At 38.8% G+C, this 22,515-nt stretch overlaps 1 protein-coding gene across 2 annotated transcripts; it reads right to left on the bottom strand.

Annotated features, from left to right (window-relative positions):
• Positions 1-1,121: 1,121 nt before the first annotated feature.
• On the bottom strand, positions 1,122-12,526 carry LOC117478913 (tripartite motif-containing protein 16-like). 2 transcript variants are annotated; one of them, XM_034125868.1, is made up of 2 exons: positions 11,395-12,526; positions 1,122-2,456 (listed from the first exon to the last, which is right to left on the bottom strand). In XM_034125868.1, exons 1-2 carry the CDS (start codon positions 12,484-12,486, stop codon positions 1,911-1,913), a joined length of 1,638 nt encoding a protein of 545 aa, XP_033981759.1. In that variant the 5' UTR covers positions 12,487-12,526; the 3' UTR covers positions 1,122-1,910. The 2 variants fall into 2 exon arrangements, with proteins under 2 accessions (XP_033981759.1, XP_033981758.1); XM_034125867.1 differs by having other exon boundaries at positions 1,122-3,478; positions 12,417-12,501.
• Between the last annotated feature and the right edge of the window lie 9,989 nt (positions 12,527-22,515).

The raw sequence follows: 22,515 nt of genomic DNA, 5'->3' as shown, positions 1-22,515 counted from the left end.
TCCCTGGTGTTCCAGGGAACTCACCAAGTGTCAGAAAACACAACCCTCTCTATTTTCCTCCATACCCAAATCTCTAAAAAAGGGGCTGCAACGGATCTGATAAAAACTGATCCAGATTTGAACACTTTCCTGACGTCAGGACAGTGGCGCTACGGCTATTGGGCCAACTCCACCAATCAGGAGGAGACAGCCACGGCCATTGCCGTTCGAAAGCGCTGGAGACGCTGTAGTACATGTGCCAGGCCTGTAGATGGTGCTGTTCTCACAGAATCAGCCCTTACAAAAACAGAGCTAAAAAATGTCAAATTGAGCAAAATGAGGCATGGCTAAAATGCATGATCTGTTTGGTATTTTGAAAAAAAAAAAGTATAAATATGACTTATATAGGTATGGTCCTACACTATATTATTCAAATATAGCATGATAGGTCCACTTCAAGGGAGATAGCGGCTGCTCAAGGTGGGGCATCTGCGTCAGAGGGCGAAAGGTAACATGTATACAGAATTATTCCCTGACAGTATACAAAAGCATAATGCATTTAGGGGCGTTGGAGTTAATCATGTATAATACAGTTTATGAAATAATATGAAGTAGTTTTGTAGTCAGTGAAGTTTTAAGGTAAAAAAAAAAAAGGATGTCATTGTTTAAAAAAGATCCCAAATGTAAATTGATTTACGGTGCCTCCTTCGGGTTTAATGGGGGACCACAAACCAACACTGGAGCAGCACTACTGTGTAACATCATGACTTTAAGACAACTTCTCATATGACTTTTTAAGCAGGAATTATTTTTAAAAACATTGGAGGAAAAGAGGTGGTTCTGGAGGTGATCCTGGTTAAACATTTATTTATTCAATCTATCTAACCATAATCATGACTTCAAGACAACTTTCATATGTGACTTTTTGAGCAGAAATGGAAAAAATACATTGGAGGAAAAGAGGTGGTTCCTGGCACGACATGTATATTTCTATTATTATTATTATTATACAAAAATACAGCGTAAATCAGGGGGTTGGGGCTAATAATCTTAAATACATTTGATAAAATAATAGGAAATGGTTTTTGTTTTAGGGAGCTTGGGAAATGATATTAGTTTTAAAAAATACCCCAAAATATTGATTGATTCAGAAAACGTTTTATTATTGATTTAATGTTTGATTTAAATGTTGTGATACAAAGACGATTTAGGTCTGCATTAGGCACGTGCAGAAGAACAGAAAGAGATGACAATATTACAGCAACAATACAAATGTACCTTTACAGAAGAACTTTACAAATCAAAATAACAAGAAGAGTTTCAATAATCCATATCAATCTATTAGGAAACTGTATTTATTCAGATCAGTTATTTATTACCAAAGATATCCCACACTGCTGATCTTCTATTCACATATCAGGTCTCACACCACCTCTGACAAAAACAGTTATTTACAGACAATAACAAACACTTTCATAATATAATCTTAGTACATGAAGAACAAGAAATATCCCAAATCATATTTTTTCATCATCCCTCACCAAACTATCAGGGTTATTATTTGGTATTTCAGACATTTATTTACTCTTTAAAATATGTGTTCATAATATTTTCAATATTTCCTTTTTTGCAATTGTTTAGTTAGTAATCTAACATTTGACCTTAGAGAATAATAAAATTAATGTAAAATAAAAGAAAGAAGAGGAAAACTCCCTTCTAGTGAGCAGTGATACTCACCATGGCTGCAAAGATAAACAGACTTGACTCTAAATAAAATGTGTCATGTGTGGGTGACCCGAGTCCTTATAGCAGCGACCGGGGTTCTGCTGCACCCTTCTCTCATCTTTCCTGGTGTTTTCCAGTTTTCATCAGAAAAAAAAACCCAAATATATCTGAGAAAATGGAAAGTTGTCGTGTGGTGTTTCCTCGTTCTATGGGTTTGAGGTTTCTGTGTTTAAATCTTTACAGATTTTAACAAAGACTCCATTAACATACAGACCAAACCCAGGACAGAGCGGCTCAGTGAATGTGGTGTGGACTCTGTGGAGGAGAGTCATGGTTTCAGAGACGCTGTAGAAGGACAGAACGCCTGCACTGTGATCCAGGTACACTCCTACTCTGGAGGACTGAGGACCTGAGAGTGATGTTCTGATTTTGTTATGTCTGAATTCATAACCATCACCTAAACACTCCAAAGCCCAAGACTTGCCACTGTTTCCAAATAAACTTTCATCTCCTTTTCTGCTAATACTCTTGTATGCAACTGCTACAAAAACCCTCCCTCCTACCTTCACCTCCCAGTAACAACATCCAGTCAGACTCTCTCTACACAAAATCTGAGCCCAGTCAGTGAAATTGTCTGGGTGACCACACCATTCATTTGTACCAAAGTTGCATTTTGCATGTAGGTCAGAATAAAAATGGATAAGTCTGTACTTTGTGATCTGATCCAGTGTGATATCACACACATTTTTGAGGAATTCAGTCCTGTTCTTGGGCTCAGTCTGTAGAGTCTCTGTTATCGACATCGTGGCCCATTCCTCACTAACAATATCCTGTAGTTTATCTCTGACCTCTGACACAGCTGCAGTCTGGTCCTCAGTGTACTTCAGGGAACGAGCCGTGATGCTGGAGGAGTCTGTAGCTTCACTCAGACCTGATAACCTGCTGTAACTCTGTAGGAACTGGGTGTGGTCCTCTGTGTGTGAAAGTTGTTCCAGCTCGGTGTCCTTCCTGCTGAGCTCAGCGATCTCCTCCTGCAGCTTCTCCTGAAGATTGTTGACGTGAGCCACTTCAGATTCCTGACGAGATCTGATCTGCTGCTTCACATCTGTGAAGATCTTCTCGCTGTCAATCACTGCTTTATCAGCAGAGAGATTGATGGCCTCCACATCCTTCTGAAGCAGCTTCACATCTTTCTCTCTCTTCTGGATTCTCTTCTGGATGTTTTGACGACTCACCCCGAGCTCTTTCTGCTTCTTGCTGATTTCTGCTGCAGCTGAAACTGTGTCGTGGCCTTTATGTTCATCCATGGAGCAGAGAATGCAGATACACTGCTGATCTGTGCGGCAGAAAATCTTCATCACCTCATTGTGACGAGTACAGATGATCTCCTGCATCTTGTTGGAGGGGTCGACCAGCTTGTGTTTTCCAAAGACAGGCAAATCATAGTGAGGCTGGAGGTGCTGCTCACAGTAAGAGACCAGACACTGCAGACAGGACTTCAGAGCTTTCTGTTTTCTCCCAGTGCAGAAATCACATCCCACATCTCCAGGTCCAGCATAGCAGTGATCAGCTTTAGACGCTTTGACGTCTGTCTTCTTATTCTTCACTTCCTCCACTAACTCTGCCAACACGGTGTTTTTCATCAGGACAGGCCTCGGTTCAAAGGTCTGTCTGCATTGAGGACAGCTGTACACATTTTTCTGATTCTCTTCATCCCAGTAGTTTTTAATACAGCTCAAACAGTAGCTGTGTCCACAGGGAATAGTCACCGGACCCTTCAGTAGATCCAGACAGATGGAACAGCAGAGTTTGTCCTGGTTCGGTTGAATTTGTTGCTGCGCCATTCTCCCTCAGAGACACGACACTGAGAGGACTGGCCGCGGTGAAGTTATTTTTAGATTGGATATTCGACAGACATTCGCGGACCAGCCAGCAGCGCCAGTTTCCCCTGCTGTTGGCTTCTTCTTCTTCTTCTTCTTCTTTTTCTTCTTCTTCTTCTTCTTCTTCTTCTCGGTTTTTGGCGGATTACAAACAACTTTAAGGTGCATACCGCCACCTACTGTACATGAGTGTGAATCAACATGTCATTCCATCTCTTAACTCATGGACGTATATATCTATGAGCTTATCAAAAATAAATCAACAAAAAACATAAAATAAATAAACAAAACAAAACAACAATCTATGATCTGTTCTAACCTAATGTTACATTATTTTTCCTACCCCAGTTTCACTCAGGAATGTAAACAGTGCCTTTCTGGTAGCTCTTACTCCTTCTCCTTCTGTTCCCAGAATACCAACCACACTCCATTCCCTCTCTGCCTCTAAAACTTTATCCTTTAGTTTTTCTCTCTCAAGCTAAAATGATAACAACCACCAGGTACACTCTCTAACAGGTCCGTGGTGCAACACACACTATATTCACAGTGAATTATGTCCCGTAATGTTCCACCACACAGCCATGATAAGAGCTGTTTAAATCCTCTAGTTGATAGGAAATGAGGTTCAGTTTCCCTTTATAATCTCCTTTAGTTTATAGGAAACACTGGATCATCCTTTACGAAAGGAAAGGAGATAATGCTCTGCCACAATGCTTGTTCACAGAAACAACCGATAATGAAGGAAAACAAAGATCGGTGCTTTTTATGCAGTTTACAACTTATTCCAGTGTATACAGGGTGTAATATGAACGAAGTGCTGTAAAAGGATCAAATCAAATCACCATTTCAAAGTGTTGACTGAGTTGTGTGGGGTTTATTAAACTTCTTGTGTACATGTTTTAATGTTGATATGCACAGTGATAGATGTGAAGGCCTATCAGTTATGCATTTATTGTATAAAGTTGTATTTATCTGAAATATTTTCATCAAATCATACGAATGGGATTCATTAATATGTGTGCACAGGAGGGTGAGTGCGAACAACCATTACACAATAAATATATATATTTTCTAATGCAGTTGGTGGACACCTGATTAATTAACTAAATGACTGTCTACTTTTATTCATGTGCATTTGTAAACTAAAGTTCTGTAATTGAAGAGGACACATTTTTGATACTGAATATCTTGGTTTCTTCTTCTCAAAGGTCACATTGTTCTGTTGTCTTACACAATACACTTAAGTCAAAAACATATTTTTGATATTTCTATTCTCTCAGATTTATTTGCATTGCATTTGATATTGAGGTAATCCAAAAGTAAAGGAGAGTAATCAGGTTACATTGCTTTTATATTGTGATACTCAGATGAGGTTACTGCTTCCATTCTTATTATAGGTTATGTAATGGTAATGGATTACATTGTTAAAGTAACCCTCCTAACCCTGTTAGTGTGTAACATCATTGTTGTGTTTGTTGGTATATCGATGAACTGACTCCTGTGTCCAGATGATGACATGGCTTTTATTTATTGCTGTTCCAGCATTAACCTTACATCTGTCTACAGCGACACCTTGTGGTGAGAGTGTGCATCTCCCTAATCATCACCATCATGACTTCAAGACAACTTTCAAACATGAATTTTGAAGCAAAAATTATTTAAAAAAACTTTAACAGAAGGTGGTTGCTGGCTCGCCTTTTAAACAAATTGTATTATCATTAATAATATTATTATTATACAAATGTACAACGTAAATTAGGGGGTTGGGGGCCAATAATCTTGAATGTAGTAATATGAAATAATAGGAAGTTTTAAGGTGTTAAAAAATACCCCAAAATATTGATTGATTCAGAAAACGTTTTATTATTGATTACATGTTTGATTTAAATGTTGTGATACAAAGAGGATTTAGGTCTGCATTAGGCACGAGCAGAAGAACAGAAAGAGATGGAAATATTACAGCAACAATACAAATGTACCTTTACAGAAGAACTTTACAAATCAAAATAACAAGAAGAATTTCAATAATCCATATCAATCTATTAGGAAACTGGATTTATTCAGATCAGTTATTTATTACCAAAGATATCCCACACTGCTGATCTTCTATTCACATATCAGGTCTCACACCACCTCTGACAAAAACAGTTATTTACAGACAATAACAAACACTTTCATAATATAATCTTAGTACATGAAGAATAAGAAATATCCCAAATCATATATTTTCATCATCCCTCACCAAACTATCAGGGTTATTATTTGGTATTTCAGACATTTATTTACTCTTTAAAATATGTGTTCATAATATTTTCAATATTTCCTTTTTTGCAATTGTTTGGTTAGTAATCTAACATTTGACCTTAGAGAACAATAAAAGAAATGTAAAATAAAAGAAAGAAGCAGAAAACTCCCTTCTTGTGAGCAGTGATACTCACCATGGCTGAAAAGATAAACACACTTGACTCTAAATAAAATGTGTCATGTGTGGGTGACCAGAGTCCTTATAGCAGCGACCGGGGTTCTGCTGCACCCTTCTCTTCATCTTTTCTGGTGTTTTCCAGTTTTCATCAGACTGAAAAATCTGAGAAAATGGAAAGTTGTCGTATGGTGTTTCCTCATTCTACGGGTTTGCGGTTTCTGTGTTTAAATCTTTACAGATTTCAACAGAGGCTTTATCAGTATGCATACCAAACCCAGGACAGAGCGGCTCAGTGAATGTGGTGTGGACTCTGTGGAGGAGAGTCATGGTTTCAGAGACACTGTAGAAGGACAGAACGCCTGCACTGTGATCCAGGTACACTCCTACTCTGGAGGGCTTAGGACCTGAGAGTGATGTTCTGATTTTGTTATGTCTGAATTCATAATAACCGTCACCTAAACACTCCAAAGCCCAAGACTTGTCACTGTCTCCAAAAAAACTTTCATCTCCTTTTCTGCTAATACTCTTGTATGCAACAGCAACCAAAACACTCACTTTTACCTCCACCTCCCAGTAACAACATCCAGTCAGACTCTCTCTACACAACATCTGAGCCCAGTCAGTGAAACTGTCTGGGTGAGCATACCATTCATCGGTATTCAAGCTGAATCCTGCAATGTAAGACTGAGAGCTGATATGTTTGCTCCTTGTGTTCTGATCCAGTCTGATATCACACGCATATTTGAGGAATTCAGTCCTGTTTTTGCGTTCTGTCTGTGGAGTCTCTGTTAATGACATCGTGGCCCGTTCGTTCCTCACTAACAATATCCTGTAGTTTATCTCTGACCTCTGACACAGCTGCAGTCACGTCCTCAGTGTACTTCAGGGAACGAGCCGTGATGCTGGAGGAGTCTGTAGCTTCACTCAGACCTGATAACCTGCTGTAACTCTGTAGGAACTGGGTGTGGTCCTCTGTGTGTGAAAGTTGTTCCAGCTCAGCGATCTCCTCCTGCAGCTTCTCCTGAAGATTGTTGATCAGCAGAGAGATTGATGGCCTCCACCTCCTTCTGAAGCAGCTTCACATTCACCCAGTAGTTTTTAATACAGCTCAAACAGTAGCTGTGTCGACAGGGAATAGTCACCGGATCCTTCCGACAGATGGAACAGCAGAGTTTTCCCTGGTTCGGTTGAATTAGTTGCTGCGCTATTCTCCCTCTAGAGACACGGAGGGCTGGCCTTGTTTGAGAGCAGGAAGAAGAAGGAGGGTTAATGTTTGACTCGCTCCAGGAAGAGGCGGGATTTCAAGGTGTGTTCAGGCTCTGTTTCTACATGCAGTTAATAATGTGAAACAAACAAGGTCGTGTTGTCAGCCCAGTCAGAAATGTAGTTGTCAGTCTGTTGTGAAGGAGACAGTGTTTATGTTCTTCATAATGACAATCCAAACACATCTGTTCCACTCACTCCTTTACTATCAACTGTGAACAATCTAGAAAATATACTGCCTGTGCTGTTAGTTTGAAATGTTTATAATCCTCCAGGAACAATTATTCTTAAGTGTGTTAATCAGCAATTCTAACCCAATACGCCATTTGTCAAATTCAGCAAATATCTTCTCATGACCCACCTTTTCTTCTGTATTTTCAGACTAAGTACCTAAGTGGCAGCCATGATAAGAGCCGTTTAAATCCTCTAGTTGATAGGAAATGATGTTCAGTTTCCCTTTATAATCTCCTTTAGTTTATAGGAAACACCGGATCATCCTTTACGAAAGGAAAGGAGATAATGATGTGCCACAATGCTTGTTCACAGAAACAACCGATAATGACGGACAAACAAAGATCACATGGTGTTTTTTATGCAGTTTACAACTTATGCCGGTGTATACAGGGTGTAATATGAACGAAGTGCTGTAAAAGGATCAAATCAAATCACCATTTCAAAGTGTTAACTGAGTTGTTTGGGGTTTGTACATGTTTTAATGTTGATATGCACAGTGATAGATGTGAAGGCCTATCAGTTATGCATTTATTGTATAAAGTTGTATTTATCCGAAATATTTTCATCAAATCATACTAATGGGATTCATTCATACGTGTGGACAGGAGGGTGAGTGCGGACAACCATTACACATTAAATATATATATATATATTTTCTAATGCAGTTGGTGGACACCTGATTAATTAACTAAATGACTGTTTACTTTTATTCATGTGCATTTGTAAACTAAAGTTCTGTAATTGAAGAGGACACATTTTTGATACGGAATATCTTGGTTTCTTCTTCTCAAAGGTCACATTGTTCTGTTGTCTTACACAATACACTTAAGTCAAAAACATATTTTTGATATTTCTATTCTCTCAGATTTATTTGCATTGCATTTGATATTGTGGTAATCCAAAAGTAACGGAGAGTAATCAGGTTACAGTACATTAATTCTATATTGAGATACTCAGATGAGGTTACTGATTCCATTCTTATTATAGGTTATGTAATGGTAATGGATTACATTGTTAAAGTAACCCTCCCAACCCTGTTAGTGTGTAACATCATTGTTGTGTTTGTTGGTATATCGATGAACTGACTCCTGTGTCCTGAGGCCTGTACTACGAAGCTGGATTTTCGCTTAGCCGGCTAAATTGAGGGAAATCTCGGGCTTTCCGGTCCTACGACGCTGGTTCTCTTTTTAGCAGGCTAGATTTCCATGGTAACGTATGCTGAGCGGCAAACCTGCTCCGGAGCAGGTTAGGTGGCAGGCTAAGAGATCAACTCAGTGAAAGCACTGCCTGCTGACCAATCAGAGCTCCGTGTGTGCGGAGTTTAAAGCGATCAAGTCATATTACAGGATAGAGGAAATACAGAAAAACTGCCGTTGCAGGAAAGACAGCCGGCAAAAATCAACTGACTGTGTGAACGTGAAAATTAATAGAATATCCCCTCCCATCTTCAGAGCAATCTGACTATTATAATATTAGCTTTAAGAAAGCTTACTTAAATATCTGCCACGACATAAGTAACCGGATCAGAGTAACATTAAGTACAGTCCGCGGCACTGTGAGTGCAGACGTCGATGTGTGCCATTATCATTCATATCATATCACATCATAATGTATCATATATTTCCTTATTTGAGTCAGCTTCTTGAGCCGTATCTGGCCGTGCAACACTCAGTGTCACATACTGTATGCAGAAGTATTATTTTAAGCAACACATTAAGTTGACGAAACACTCGAGTCAAATGTAATTAAAGTCAGATCCACTCGTGTCTTGGACGGGGCAGTGATTTCATAAACCTGTTAATGTACGCATTCAAACACTTTTTCTTTTACCAGCTGTATTCACCTTGCAGGTGCAGCTATGTGGCTTTTATCCTGGGTAAAGTGTTTAAGTCATGGATGTTTAAAGTTTAACTTCCTCATATTTGACTAATATTAAAGTTCACTTTTCATTCAGGAAGTATGACGCTGCGCTGTCAGTACGCTTCTCCGTGTTTGAGATTGGTCGAATGCTCCAAATACCACCCCTTTCATGTGAACGCGCACCTAACTAGATAGGACACGGCTGGCTTGAGCGATCCACTTGATAACCGGCGTCGTAGTACAGTTTAGCGCCAGCGCGTATGTTTTGGCTTAGGCCAACCGGCTAACTCCAACATATCCAGGTTAAGTTGAACCAGCTTCGTAGTACAGGCCTCAGATGATGACATGGCTTTTATTTGTTGCTGTTCCAGCGTTAACCTTACATCTGTCTACAGCGACACCTTGTGGTGAGAGTGTGCATCTCTCTAATCATCACCATCATGACTTCAAGACAACTTTCAAACATGAATTTTGAAGCAAAAATAATTTTAAAAAACTTTAACAGAAGGTGATTGCTGGCTCGCCTTTAAAAAAAAATTGTATTATCACTAATAATATTATTATTATACAAGTGTACAACGTAAATTAGGGGGTTGGGGGCCAATAATCTTGAATGTAGTAATAGGAAATAATATGAAGTTTTAAGGTGTTTGAGAAATGAATGATATCAGTGTTAAAAAATACCCCAAAATATTGATTGATTCAGAAAACGTTTTATTATTGATTTCATGTTTGATTTAAATGTTGTGATACAAAGAGGATTTAGGTCTGCATTAGGCACGAGCAGAAGAACAGAAAGAGATGGAAATATTACAGCAACAAAAATGTACATTCAACAGAAGGACTTTACAAATCAAAATAACATGTTACAGTTTCAATAATCCATATCAATCTATTAGGAAACTGGATTTATTCAGATCAGTTATTTATTACCAAAGAAATCCCACACTGCTGATCTTCTATTCACATATCAGCTCTCACACCACCTCTGACAAAAACAGTAATTTACAGACAATAACAAACACTTTCATAATATAATCTTAGTACATGAAGAACAAGAAATATCCCAAGTCATATTTTTTCATCACCCCTCACCAAACTATCAGGGTTATTTTTTGGTATTTCAGACATTTATTTACTCTTTAAAATATGTGTTCATAATATTTTCAATATTTCCATTTTTGCAATTGTTTGGTTAGTAATCTAACATTTGACCTTAGAGAACAATAAAATAAATGTAAAATAAAAGAAAGAAGAGGAAAACTCCCTTCTTGTGAGCAGTGATACTCACCATGGCTGCAAAGATAAACACACTTGACTCTAAATAAAAGTTGTAATGTGTGGGTGACCCGAGTCCTTATAGCAGCGACCGGGGTTCTGCTGCACCCTTCTCTCATCTTTCCTGGTGTTTTCCAGCTTTCATCAGAAAAAAAACCCCAAATATATCTGAGAAAATGGAAAGTTGTCGTGTGGTGTTTCCTCGTTCTATGGGTTTGAGGTTTCTGTGTTTCAATCTTTACAGATTGAAACACAGGCTCCACTACCATACAGGCCAAACCCAGGAAAGAGAGGCTCAGTGAATGTGGTGTGGACTCTGTGGAGGAGAGTCATGGTTTCAGAGACGCTGTAGAAGGAAAGAACGCCTGCACTGTGATCCAGGTACACTCCTACTCTGGAGGACCGACGACCTGAGATTGATGTTCTGATTTTGTTATGTCTGAATTCATAACCGTCATATAAACACTCCAAAGCCCAAGACTTGCCATTGTTTCCAAATGCACTTTCAACTCCTGTTCTGCTAATACTCTTGTATGCAACTGCAACAAAAACATTATTTTTTACCTTTACCTCCCAGTAACAACATCCAGTCAGACTCTTTCTACACCAAATCTGATTCCAGTCAGTGAAACTGTCTGGGTGAGCACACCAGTCAGATTTATTAAAGCTGAATGTTGCCCCTCGGCCAGAATTAAACCTGATATGTTGGCTCCTTGTGTTCCGATCCAGTCTGATATCACACACATTTTTGAGGAATTCAGTCCTGTTCTTGGGCTCAGTCTGTGGAGTCTCTGTTATCAACATCGTGGCCCATTCCTCACTAACAATATCCTGTAGTTTATCTCTGACCTCTGACACAGCTGCAGTCTGGTCCTCAGTGTACTTCAGGGAACAAGCCGTGATGCTGGAGGAGTCTGTAGCTTCACTCAGACCTGATAACCTGCTGTAACTCTGCAGGAACTGGGTGTGGTCCTCTGTGTGTGAAAGTTGTTCCAGCTCGGTGTCCTTCCTGCTGAGCTCAGCGATCTCCTCCTGCAGCTTCTCCTGAAGATTGTTGACGTGAGCCACTTCAGATTCCTGACGAGATCTGATCTGCTGCTTCACATCTGTGAAGATCTTCTCGCTGTCAATCACTGCTTTATCAGCAGAGAGATTGATGGCCTCCACATCCTTCTGAAGCAGCTTCACATCTTTCTCTCTCTTCTGGATTCTCTGCTGGATGTTTTGACGACTCACCCCGAGCTCTTTCTGCTTCTCACTCATTTCTGCTGCAGCTGAAACTGTGTCGTGGCCTTTATGTTCATCCATGGAGCAGAGAATGCAGATACACTGCTGATCTGTGCGGCAGAAAATCTTCATCACCTCACTGTGACGAGTACAGATGATCTCCTGCATCTTGTTGGAGGGGTCGACCAGCTTGTGTTTTCCAAAGGCAGGGGATTCATAGTGAGGCTGGAGGTGCTGCTCACAGTAAGAGACCAGACACTGCAGACAGGACTTCAGAGCTTTCTGTTTTCTCCCAGTGCAGAAATCACATCCCACATCTCCAGGTCCAGCATAGCAGTGATCAGCTGGAGACGCTTTGACGTCTGTCTTCTTATTCTTCACTTCCTCCACTAACTCTGCCAACACGGTGCTTTTCATCAGGACAGGCCTCGGTTCAAAGGTCTGTCTGCACTGAGGACAGCTGTACACATTTTTCTGATTCTCTTCATCCCAGTAGTTTTTAATACAGCTCAAACAGTAGCTGTGTCCACAGGGAATAGTCACCGGACCCTTCAGTAGATCCAGACAGATGGAACAGCAGAGTTTGTCCTTGTCCCGCTGACTTCCTTGCTGCGCCATTCTCCTTCAGAGACACGTTGTGAGAGCAGGAAGAAGAAGGAGGGGCTGTTAATGTTTGACTCGCTCCAGGAAGAGGCGGGATTTCAAGGTGTGTTCAGGCTCTGTTTCTAAATGCAGTTAATAACAAGCAAGGTCGTGTTGTCAGCCCAGTCAGAAATGTAGTTTTCAGTCTGTTGTGAAGGAGACAGTGTTTATGTTTTTCATAATGACAATCCAAACACATCTGTTCCACTCACTCCTTTTCTATCAACTGTGAACAATGTAGAAAATATACTGCCTGTGCTGTTAGTTTGAAATGTTTATAATCCTCCAGGAACAATTACTCTTAAGTGTGTTACTCAGCAATTCTAACCCAATACGCCGTTTGTCAAATTCAGCAAATATCTTCTCATGGCCCACCTTTTCTTCTGTATTTTCAGACTAAGTACCTACAGTAAGTGGCAGCCATGATAAGAGCCGTTTAAATCCTCTAGTTGATAGGAAATGAGGTTCAGTTTCCCTTTATAATCTCCTTTAGTTTATAGGAAACACTGGATCATCCTTTACGAAAGGAAAGGAGATAATGCTGTGCCACAATGCTTGTTCACAGAAACAACCGATCATGACGGACAAACAAAGATCACATGGTGTTTTTTATGCAGTTTACAACTTATTCCGGTGTATCCAGGGTGTAATATGAAGTGCTGTAAAAAGATCAAATCAAATCACCATTTCAAAGTGTTAACTGAGTTGTGTGGGGTTTGTACATGTTTTAATGTTGATATGCACAGTGATAGATGTGAAGGCCTATCAGTTATGCATTTATTGTATAAAGTTGTATTTATCCGAAATATTTTCATCAAATCATACTAATGGGATTCATTAATACGTGTGGACAGGAGGGTGAGTGCGAACAACCATTACACATTAAATATATATATTTTCTAATGCAGTTGGTGGACACCTGATTAATTAACTAAATGACTGTTTACTTTTATTCATGTGCATTTGTAAACTAAAGTTCTGTAATTGAAGAGGACACATTTTTGATACTGAATATCTTGGTTTCTTCTTCTCAAACGTCACATTGTTCTGTTGTCTTACACAATACACTTAAGTCAAAAACATATTTTTGATATCTCTATTCTCTCAGATTTATTTGCATTGCATTTGATATTGAGGTAATCCAAAAGTAAAGGAGAGTAATCAGGTTACATTGCTTTTATATTGTGACACTCAGATTAGATTACTGCTTCCATTCTTATTATAGGTTATGTAATGGTAATGGATTACATTGTTAAAGTAACCCTCCCAACCCTGTTGTAACATCATTGTTGTGTTTGTTGGTATATCGATGAACTGACTCCTGTGTCCAGATGATGACATGGCTTTTATTTGTTGCTGTTCCAGCGTTAACCTTACATCTGTCTACAGCGACACCTTGTGGTGAGAGTGTGCATCTCCCTAATCATCACCATCATGACTTCAAGACAACTTTCAAACATGAATTTTGAAGCAAAAATTATTTAAAAAAACTTTAACAGAAGGTGGTTGCTGGCTCGCCTTTTAAACAAATTGTATTATCACTAATAATATTATTATTATACAAATGTACAACGTAAATTAGGGGGTTGGGGGCCAATAATCTTGAATGTAGTAATATGAAATAATAGGAAGTTTTAAGGTGTTTGAGAAATGAATGATATCAGTGTTAAAAAATACCCCAAAATATTGATTGATTCAGAAAACGTTTTATTATTGATTTCATGTTTGATTTAAATGTTGTGATACAAAGAGGATTTAGGTCTGTATTAGGCACGAGCAGAAGAACAGAAAGAGATGGAAATATTACAGCAACAATACAAATGTACCTTTACAGAAGAACTTTACAAATCAAAATAACAAGAAGAATTTCAATAATCCATATCAATCTATTAGGAAACTGGATTTATTCAGATCAGTTATTTATTACCAAAGATATCCCACACTGCTGATCTTCTATTCACATATCAGGTCTCACACCACCTCTGACAAAAACAGTTATTTACAGACAATAACAAACACTTTCATAATATAATCTTAGTACATGAAGAATAAGAAATATCCCAAGTCATATGTTTTCATCATCCCTCACCAAACTATCAGGGTTATTATTTGGTATTTCAGACATTTATTTACTCTTTAAAATATGTGTTCATAATATTTTCAATATTTCCTTTTTTGCAATTGTTTGGTTAGTAATCTAACATTTGACCTTAGAGAACAATAAAATAAATGTAAAATAAAAGAAAGAAGCAGAAAACTCCCTTCTTGTGAGCAGTGATACTCACCATGGCTGAAAAGATAAACACACTTAACTCTAAATAAAATGTGTCATGTGTGGGTGACCCGAGTCCTTATAGCAGCGACCGGGGTTCTGCTGCACCCTTCTCTTCATCTTTCCTGGTGTTTTCCAGCTTTCATCAGAAAAAAAAACCCAAATATATCTGAGAAAATGGAAAGTTGTCGTGTGGTGTTTCCTCATTCTACGGGTTTGAGATTTCTGTGTTTAAATCTTTACAGATTTTAACAAAGACTTCATTAACATACAGACCAAACCCAGGAAAGAGAGGCTCAGTGAATGTGGTGTGGACTCTGTGGAGGAGAGTCATGGTTTCAGAGACGCTGTAGAAGGACAGAACGCCTGCACTGTGATCCAGGTACACTCCTACTCTGGAGGACTGAGGACCTGAGATTGATGTTCTGATTTTGTTATGTCTGAATTCATAACCGTCATCTAAACACTCCAAAGCCCAAGACTTGCCATTGTTTCCAAATAAACTTTCATCTCCATTTCTGCTAATACTCTTGTATGCAACTGCTACAAAAACCCTCCCTCCTACCTCCACCTCCCAGTAACAACATCCAGTCAGACTCTCTCTACACAAAACCTGAGCCCAGTCAGTGAATCTGTCTGGGTGACCACACCATTCATTTTGACCCAAGCTTCGCGTCGGGCCGAACCACGCCCCTTAGCTGTGATATAATGAGCATATACCACGGCCTGTCGTGAGCTATTGCTTAATTATATCATTGCTTATATTCGTGGTTATCAGACACTTAAACAACAGAGAAGGTTTTAAAAAATAGGACTATAAATGACATATTATCCTGTCATTGTCTGTTCTGTAGGAAGGAGGAACATAACAGAGTGGACTCAAAAACGGAAGTTTGTTCCAATACGAAGATTGTGACAGATCTGAAAAGTGTCCTTAAAACGAGCCTCCACGCAATTGTATGCACATTATTTATTCAGCCGTTTGCTGTTTAATCTGATGGGAAATATATCATTAAAAAGAGAGAAAGTAAATAGTATCTTTCGTTTTTCCGCTTAGAAAACGAGGCGAACGCTCAATACAGGCGATGATGTCACTTTGCTCGTCCCCGCGAACAGGGCTTCAGGGCTGGCCTTGTTTGAGAGCAGGAAGGAGAAGGAGGGGCTGTTAATGGTTGCGTTCGAATACTCCAAAAAAAACAGCTCCTAAATTCTAACCCTATCGTCTATTCCTTGACCTCGGAGTGAAACGTCATGGGGTTAAGGGATAGTGGATAGGAGAATTCAAAAGGATTTAGGAGAAGAGACTGCGGTACTTTAGAGAATCCGACTGCACTTTCACTATCCGACGTGTTTATGATGCGCCAGCAGAGGTCATAAATGTGCGCCTGCTGCTGTGGGGAAACTATGGAAACTACAGTTTTCTATACAGCGGACTACAACATGGATGTTTAATAAGAACGAGGGACTACTGTAAACTCATCTAGAGACTCTGCACCGTGCTCTGATGCTGTTGTTGTATGCTTTATGAACGGGGACAACAGAGAAACATATTCTTCATGACCAAAGTTGGAATTGAAATAAAAAAGGAAAGTGAAACTTATGCTCGTCACCCTCTCCCTCCGGTCCACATTAATACAAATGATCCCAATACGTATGATTGTATGAAAAGATCTTAAAATCAATACAAATGTATTTATTATAACCGTTAGTCCTTAACATCTATCACTGTGTAGATCACCATTCAAACATCTTTTAAAAGTTGAACAAACCCCACACAGCTCAGTAAAGACTGAAATGTTGACTTTATTTGATCATTTCAGTAAAAACTAATGTTCATATTTCTCTTTTTGATTATAATACTGATGAACGTTCAAAACAAAGCACTTTGGCAACTTACCACATACGTTTTAAAATGCTTAATAAGCACCGTAACTTTCATGATATCATTTCTCGTTCATAATCGGTTGTTTCCGTGGACGGCCGACTGTTGTGTGACGGCAAATGCCGCGGCTGCAAGGCATTGTGGGGCAGCATTTTCTCCTCTCCTTTCGGTTAGGGAGGTCCAGTGGTTCCTAAGCTAAAGGAGGTTATAAAGGAAGTTTGAAACCTCTTTTCCTTTTAATTTAGAGAATTCGAACGGCACTTATCATGGCTGCCACTGAGGGACTTCCGGGTCATTTCACTCCGTTAGGAAGGTTCCTAAGCTAAATGGACTATTCGAATAGAGTGGCGAAGTCACGCCCACTTACTTCCGGGTAATGGGACCTTATTTCGGAAAAATTATGCATTGAAGTCAATGGGGAGAGAAAACTTATCTTTCGATCCCGTTTGAATTGTGCCATGAATTACACATATGATGTTTGTCAATCTTAAAAAATAATTTCCATGTCAAAAAAGTCACAGTTTGTCGTAAAACTGTTGAAATATAAGACTATGAAAAATACGTAACTAGAAAGACTACAAATCCCAGAGTCGCGTAAGTGATGTCACAATTGTTTTGATCAGCGCCATATAGATATAATCTATCTATATGGCGCTGGCTAAGATAAGATAACTTTAACAAGATGCCTGTGTGCTTAGTACCAGGTTGTTATTATACCAGCAATGGGTCTTGCTCGTTCTTTTGCTTCCCGTCTGATGAAAGGACCAGGAGTGGCTTGATCAAGTTAGCTACCTAGCTAGTAGCTAGCACGTTAGTTAGCATTACAGCCTTGTCATTTTTATTAGCCTTAACATGAAGTAACATTAAGTAACCCAAAATGTTAAACAGTAAGAGTAGTAGTCATATTTCGTGAACCCTTTGAATAGTACTGTCACCGGTGTGATCATTCTATAATACACCATTTAAGCCCGGGGGAGAAATGCTAACGCTAACGTTAGCATCGGCGATCTTCTCTACTTCATGCTATCTGCACAAATGGTTGACATTAAACATTAAAACGACCAGGCAGTTCAGAGAGAATCAAAGGAAGGCAGGCAGGCAGCTTTGTATGACATTCTTCAGGACGTGTTTCATTGTGGTAATAGTGAGGGAAGTCAATCGTATTGTTGACAAGACAGTAGTGACGGCCATCTTGGTGACGTGTGTTGTTGTTGACCAGAGATGTAGTTCATTGAGCGTTTCACACAAACAAATGTGTTACTTCACAGTTTTACGACACATTTTTTTTTTTTTTGACTTGCAAAATTATCTTTTAAATTGACAAACATCATATGTGTAATTCGTGGCACAATTCAAACGGGATCGAAAGATAATCTTTCTCTCTCCATTGACTTCAATGCATAACTTTTCCGAAATAAGGTCCCATGGGGCTCAACCGGAAGGGGAGGGACTTCGCCACTCTATGCAACCAGTGTTTGACTCGTTCAAGGAAGAGGCGGGATTTCAAGTTGTGTTCAGGCTCTGTTTCTACATGCAGTTAATAATGTGAAACAAACAAGGTCGTGTTGTCAGGCCAGTCAGAAATGTAGTTTTCAGTCTGTTGTGAAGGAGACAGTGTTTATGTTCTTCATAATGACAATCCAAACACATCTGTTCCACTCACTCCTTTACTATCAACTGTGAACAATGTAGAAAATATACTGCCTGTGCTGTTAGTTTGACATGTTTATAATCCTCCAGGAACAATTATTCTTAAATGTGTTACTCAGCAATTCTAACCCAATACGCCGTTTGTCAAATTCAGCAAATATCTTCTCATGGCCCACCTTTTCTTCTATATTTTCAGACTAAGTACCTAAGTGGCAGCCATGATAAGAGCAGTTTAAATCCTCTAGTTGATAGGAAATTATGTTCAGTTTCCCTTTATAATCTCCTTTAGTTTATAGGAAACACTGGATCATCCTTTACGAAAGGAAAGGAGATAATGCTGTGCCACAATGCTTGTTCACAGAAACAACCGATAATGACGGACAAACAAAGATCACATGGTGTTTTTTATGAAGTTTACAACTTATTCCGGTGTATACAGGGTGTAATATGAACGAAGTGCTGTAAAATGATCAAATCAAATCAAATCACCATTTCAAATTGTTAACTGAGTTGTTTGGGGTTTGTACATGTTTTAATGTTGATATGCACAGTAATAGATGTGAAGGCCTATCAGTTATGCATTTATTGTATAAAGTTGTATTTATCTGAAATATTTTCATAAAATCATACTAATGGGATTCATTAATATGTGTGGACAGGAGGGTGAGTGCGAACAACCATTACACATTAAATATATATATATTTTCTAATGCAGTTGGTGGACACCTGATTAATTAACACAATTACTGTTTACTTTTATTCATGTGCATTTGTAAACTAAAGTTCTGTAATTGAAGAGGACACATTTTTGAAACTGAATATCTTGGTTTCTTCTTCTCAAAGGTCACATTGTTCTGTTATACACTTAAAGGTAGGGTAGGTAATAAACTTCAAAAACACTTTTTTTTATATTCCATGGAATGCTCTTAACATCCCGATAGCATAGAAGTCTGAAGGAAGGGGCAGATTTTTTTCCGTTGTGTACTTTCAAATTCTAGCGCACTCGAGCTGGTTTCTCCATTCTTACCTACCCTACCTTTAAGCTAAATAGCATGCAGTACCAGGCTTAAGCTGTTGCTAGGCCACGCTACTGTAAGATTGAGGTCGTCATAAAAATATTGAAATATTGCTAAAACCCTTCATCTAATTATGAAGAATAACTGTCCCCGTGATAATTAATGTCCAGGAGCCGCTGCTCGAAGTTTTCAGAAAATAAAAATAGGAAAATCAGCATAAGAAAAGTAAGCAGAGGCAAGAGCAAGCAGAAAACCGTCTGCACTGTAAGAAAGCAGGAAGAGGCACATTTTTATAAAGTTTGGTAGTATAGGTTGAAACTGAGATTTGGTGTAATGTTATTCAGTCGTTGATTTTTCATCTTTGACACATTTTAAACAAAGAGTTGTGTCTGTGTGTGCGTGGGATGGTCTTAGGTCATGATTTTCAGAATTTCGAAACAAAGTGTGACTCCAGCCAGTTTTACGTGAAAATATGGGAGCAGGCAATATAATTACACACAAGTTGATAAGAACACCATGTATTCATGTTGTAATGGGAAAAAAAACATGAGTCATGGAATGACCAAACAAATAATTATATGTGCCACATTTTAAATGACTTTCTTTCTCTCCATTGAGAAAAACGATTTATGTGGCATTTTTATCTCAGATATAGTGTAACACACCTTAAAGGTGGGGTAGGTAAGTTTGAGAAACCGGCTCGAGATACACTTTTTGTTATATTCCATGGAATGCTCTTAACATCCCGATAGCAATGAATATCTTAAGTGCTTTGACAAAAAATCCATAAAAATATGTCATCTGTGGAAGCCGTAGTACTGTAAAAAGCACGACCAATCATCTGAGCCGGCCCGGCTAAAATAACTGGATGGCCTACCTGCCTGTCAGCCTTCCATCTGTGCACACCATCTGTGCACAAACTTATCTCGTGCCCTCATTGGTCATGTGCGCGTTCGTGTGTATTGGAGGAGGGGCTCTGTAAGGAAGTGGCAGATTTTTTCCGGTTGTGTATTTTCAAATTCTAGCGCACTCGAGCTGGTTTCTCCAAAATTACCTACCCCACCTTTAAACGAAGCTTAGCTGGTTTCCATGCTAAACCTTTTCTGACATCCTTTGGCCGTAGCGTGTATACAGAGTAAAGAAAATAATGCACGTAGTGTAATATCAATCATAACTTCAACGATATATTTGTTTACATTTTTATTTTTAAATCACACATTTCACATTTCTTTCTTTGGAATTGTGTTTTTTTTGTTGTATCAGTGCAGTTAGGTTTACATATTTGTCATAAAAAATGTGAGTATTATGAGGGCAGAATTATTTTCAGTTATTACACCTTTAAGGTTTTGATTATTGTTCTGCATTTATGTTAATAATAATTGTAAAAAACTCACTTGTGCAACATGTTTTTATCTAGTTTGAGTAACGATACGTGTAGATTTTTATGAGTTCAAAGTGGCAACCATAATCCTGTTTTAATTTAAAGGGGACCTATCATGCAAAATGCACTTTTGTACGTCTTTTATACATGAATATGTGTCCCCGGTGTTCCAAGGAACTCACCAAGTGTCAGAAAACACAACCCTCTCTATTTTCCTCCATACCCAAATCTCTAAAAAAGGGGCTGCAACGGATCTGATAAAAACTGATCCAGATTTGAACACTGTCCTGACGTCAGGACAGTGGCGCTACGGCTATTGGGCCAACTCACCAATCAGGAGGAGACAGCCACGGCCATTGCCGTTCGAAAGCGCTGGAGACGCTGTAGTACATATACCAGGCCTGTAGATGGTGCTGTTCTCACTGAATCTGCCCAGAGCTAGAAATTGTCAAATTGAGCAAAATGAGGCATGGCTAAAATGCATGATCTGTTTGGTATTTTGAAAAAAAAAAGTATAAATATGCCTTATATAGGTATGGTCCTACACTATATTATTCAAATATAGCATGATAGGTCCACTTTAAGTTAACCCTCCTGTTGTCTTCGGGTCAAATCTGACCGATTTACTACTTTCATCAATCATAACTTTTTTGTTTTACATTCAATTGCATTAAGGCTTTATGATATCCTTCACAGTAGACATTTGAACATATAGAATTGCTGATCACCACTTTCATTGGATTTTGGATGATTTAGTCAACTTTGTAACACCCATGGTGTTCCCGGTCAAAAATGACCGCCATAAAGAAATGGAATTAGTAACCATCCGGATCAGATCAAACACACACACAAACACCCACACACACACACACATACTCTAGATGTGTCCCCCCCCCCCTTATGTGCCCAATCCCCCCATGTGAATCACACCTGACACACACACAGAACAATTTGACACATGTCCCGCTCTTATGTGCCCATCCCCCCACATGGATCACACCTGGCACACGCAATACATGTTCAGTGTCTATTCTTTGTATATTTACTGCAGTTCTTCATGTATACCAGTAGTCTGATACAATATGTACAGTTTGAAAGGGGTTAAATGAAATGTGGTGATGATTAATGTTTTTTGTGTTAATGTAATAGCAGTTAAAACAGGACCGGTCAAATTTGACCGCGAACACCAACGTAAGGGGGGGATTATATTCTCTAAGCAAAATGATAACTTAAAAATGGTATCTTCACTTCTGAACAAACAGGCGGCTCGACATATGCCTTTCAATTATCTTTATTTGTGTGATTCTGGCTTCAATAACAACATAAAAAAGATACAGTCCCGCTTTCCCATCATTTTGTCTCTTCTCTCTTTTTGACACAAGTTGACATCAGGAGCAGGTCCGAGCATTGATAGATGATTAATAGATGAATATTTTGGTGCAATTGAAGCCAAGCGATTAAGACTAAAGTTCAAATTGGACCGTGAACATCCCTCTAAAGATACAAGTTGAGAGTTTGTATTCCTCTAATGAGTGCATAATGTTAAGCTGTATTCGTTTGTGAATTAAACTTCACATCACTTCCTCAGAAGAGTTAAAGGAGCAATGCTGGACATCAAATCATTTCAGTGTATGTGTGTAAGTGTGTATAGAAGAGTTAAAATGTTTATCCACTTTTCAATGTACACTGTAAAATATTACCATGATTTCACAATATTTAGCTGTAATATTTTACAATAAATTACTGTTTTACCACTTTACAGTCTTTACCTGTAATGTTCACAATATAATACTGTAATTTTGAA

Source organism: Trematomus bernacchii, unplaced genomic scaffold (assembly GCF_902827165.1).
Source record: "Trematomus bernacchii unplaced genomic scaffold, fTreBer1.1, whole genome shotgun sequence".
NCBI lineage: Eukaryota > Metazoa > Chordata > Actinopteri > Perciformes > Nototheniidae > Trematomus > Trematomus bernacchii.
Note: the sequence above shows the minus strand (reverse complement) of the source record. Positions and strands in the feature narration are given on the sequence as shown.

What these genes read in the sequence shown, in the direction of transcription:
- LOC117478913 (XM_034125868.1), bottom strand. Translation starts at nt 12,486, where the DNA reads ATGGCGCAGCAAGGAAGTCAGCGGGACAAGGACAAACTCTGCTGTTCC. An exon ending in CCAAGAACAGGACTGAATTC is followed by an intron (nt 2,457 to 11,394) that starts CTCAAAAATGTG and finishes AGGACTGAATTC; the next exon opens with CTCAAAAATGTGTGTGATAT.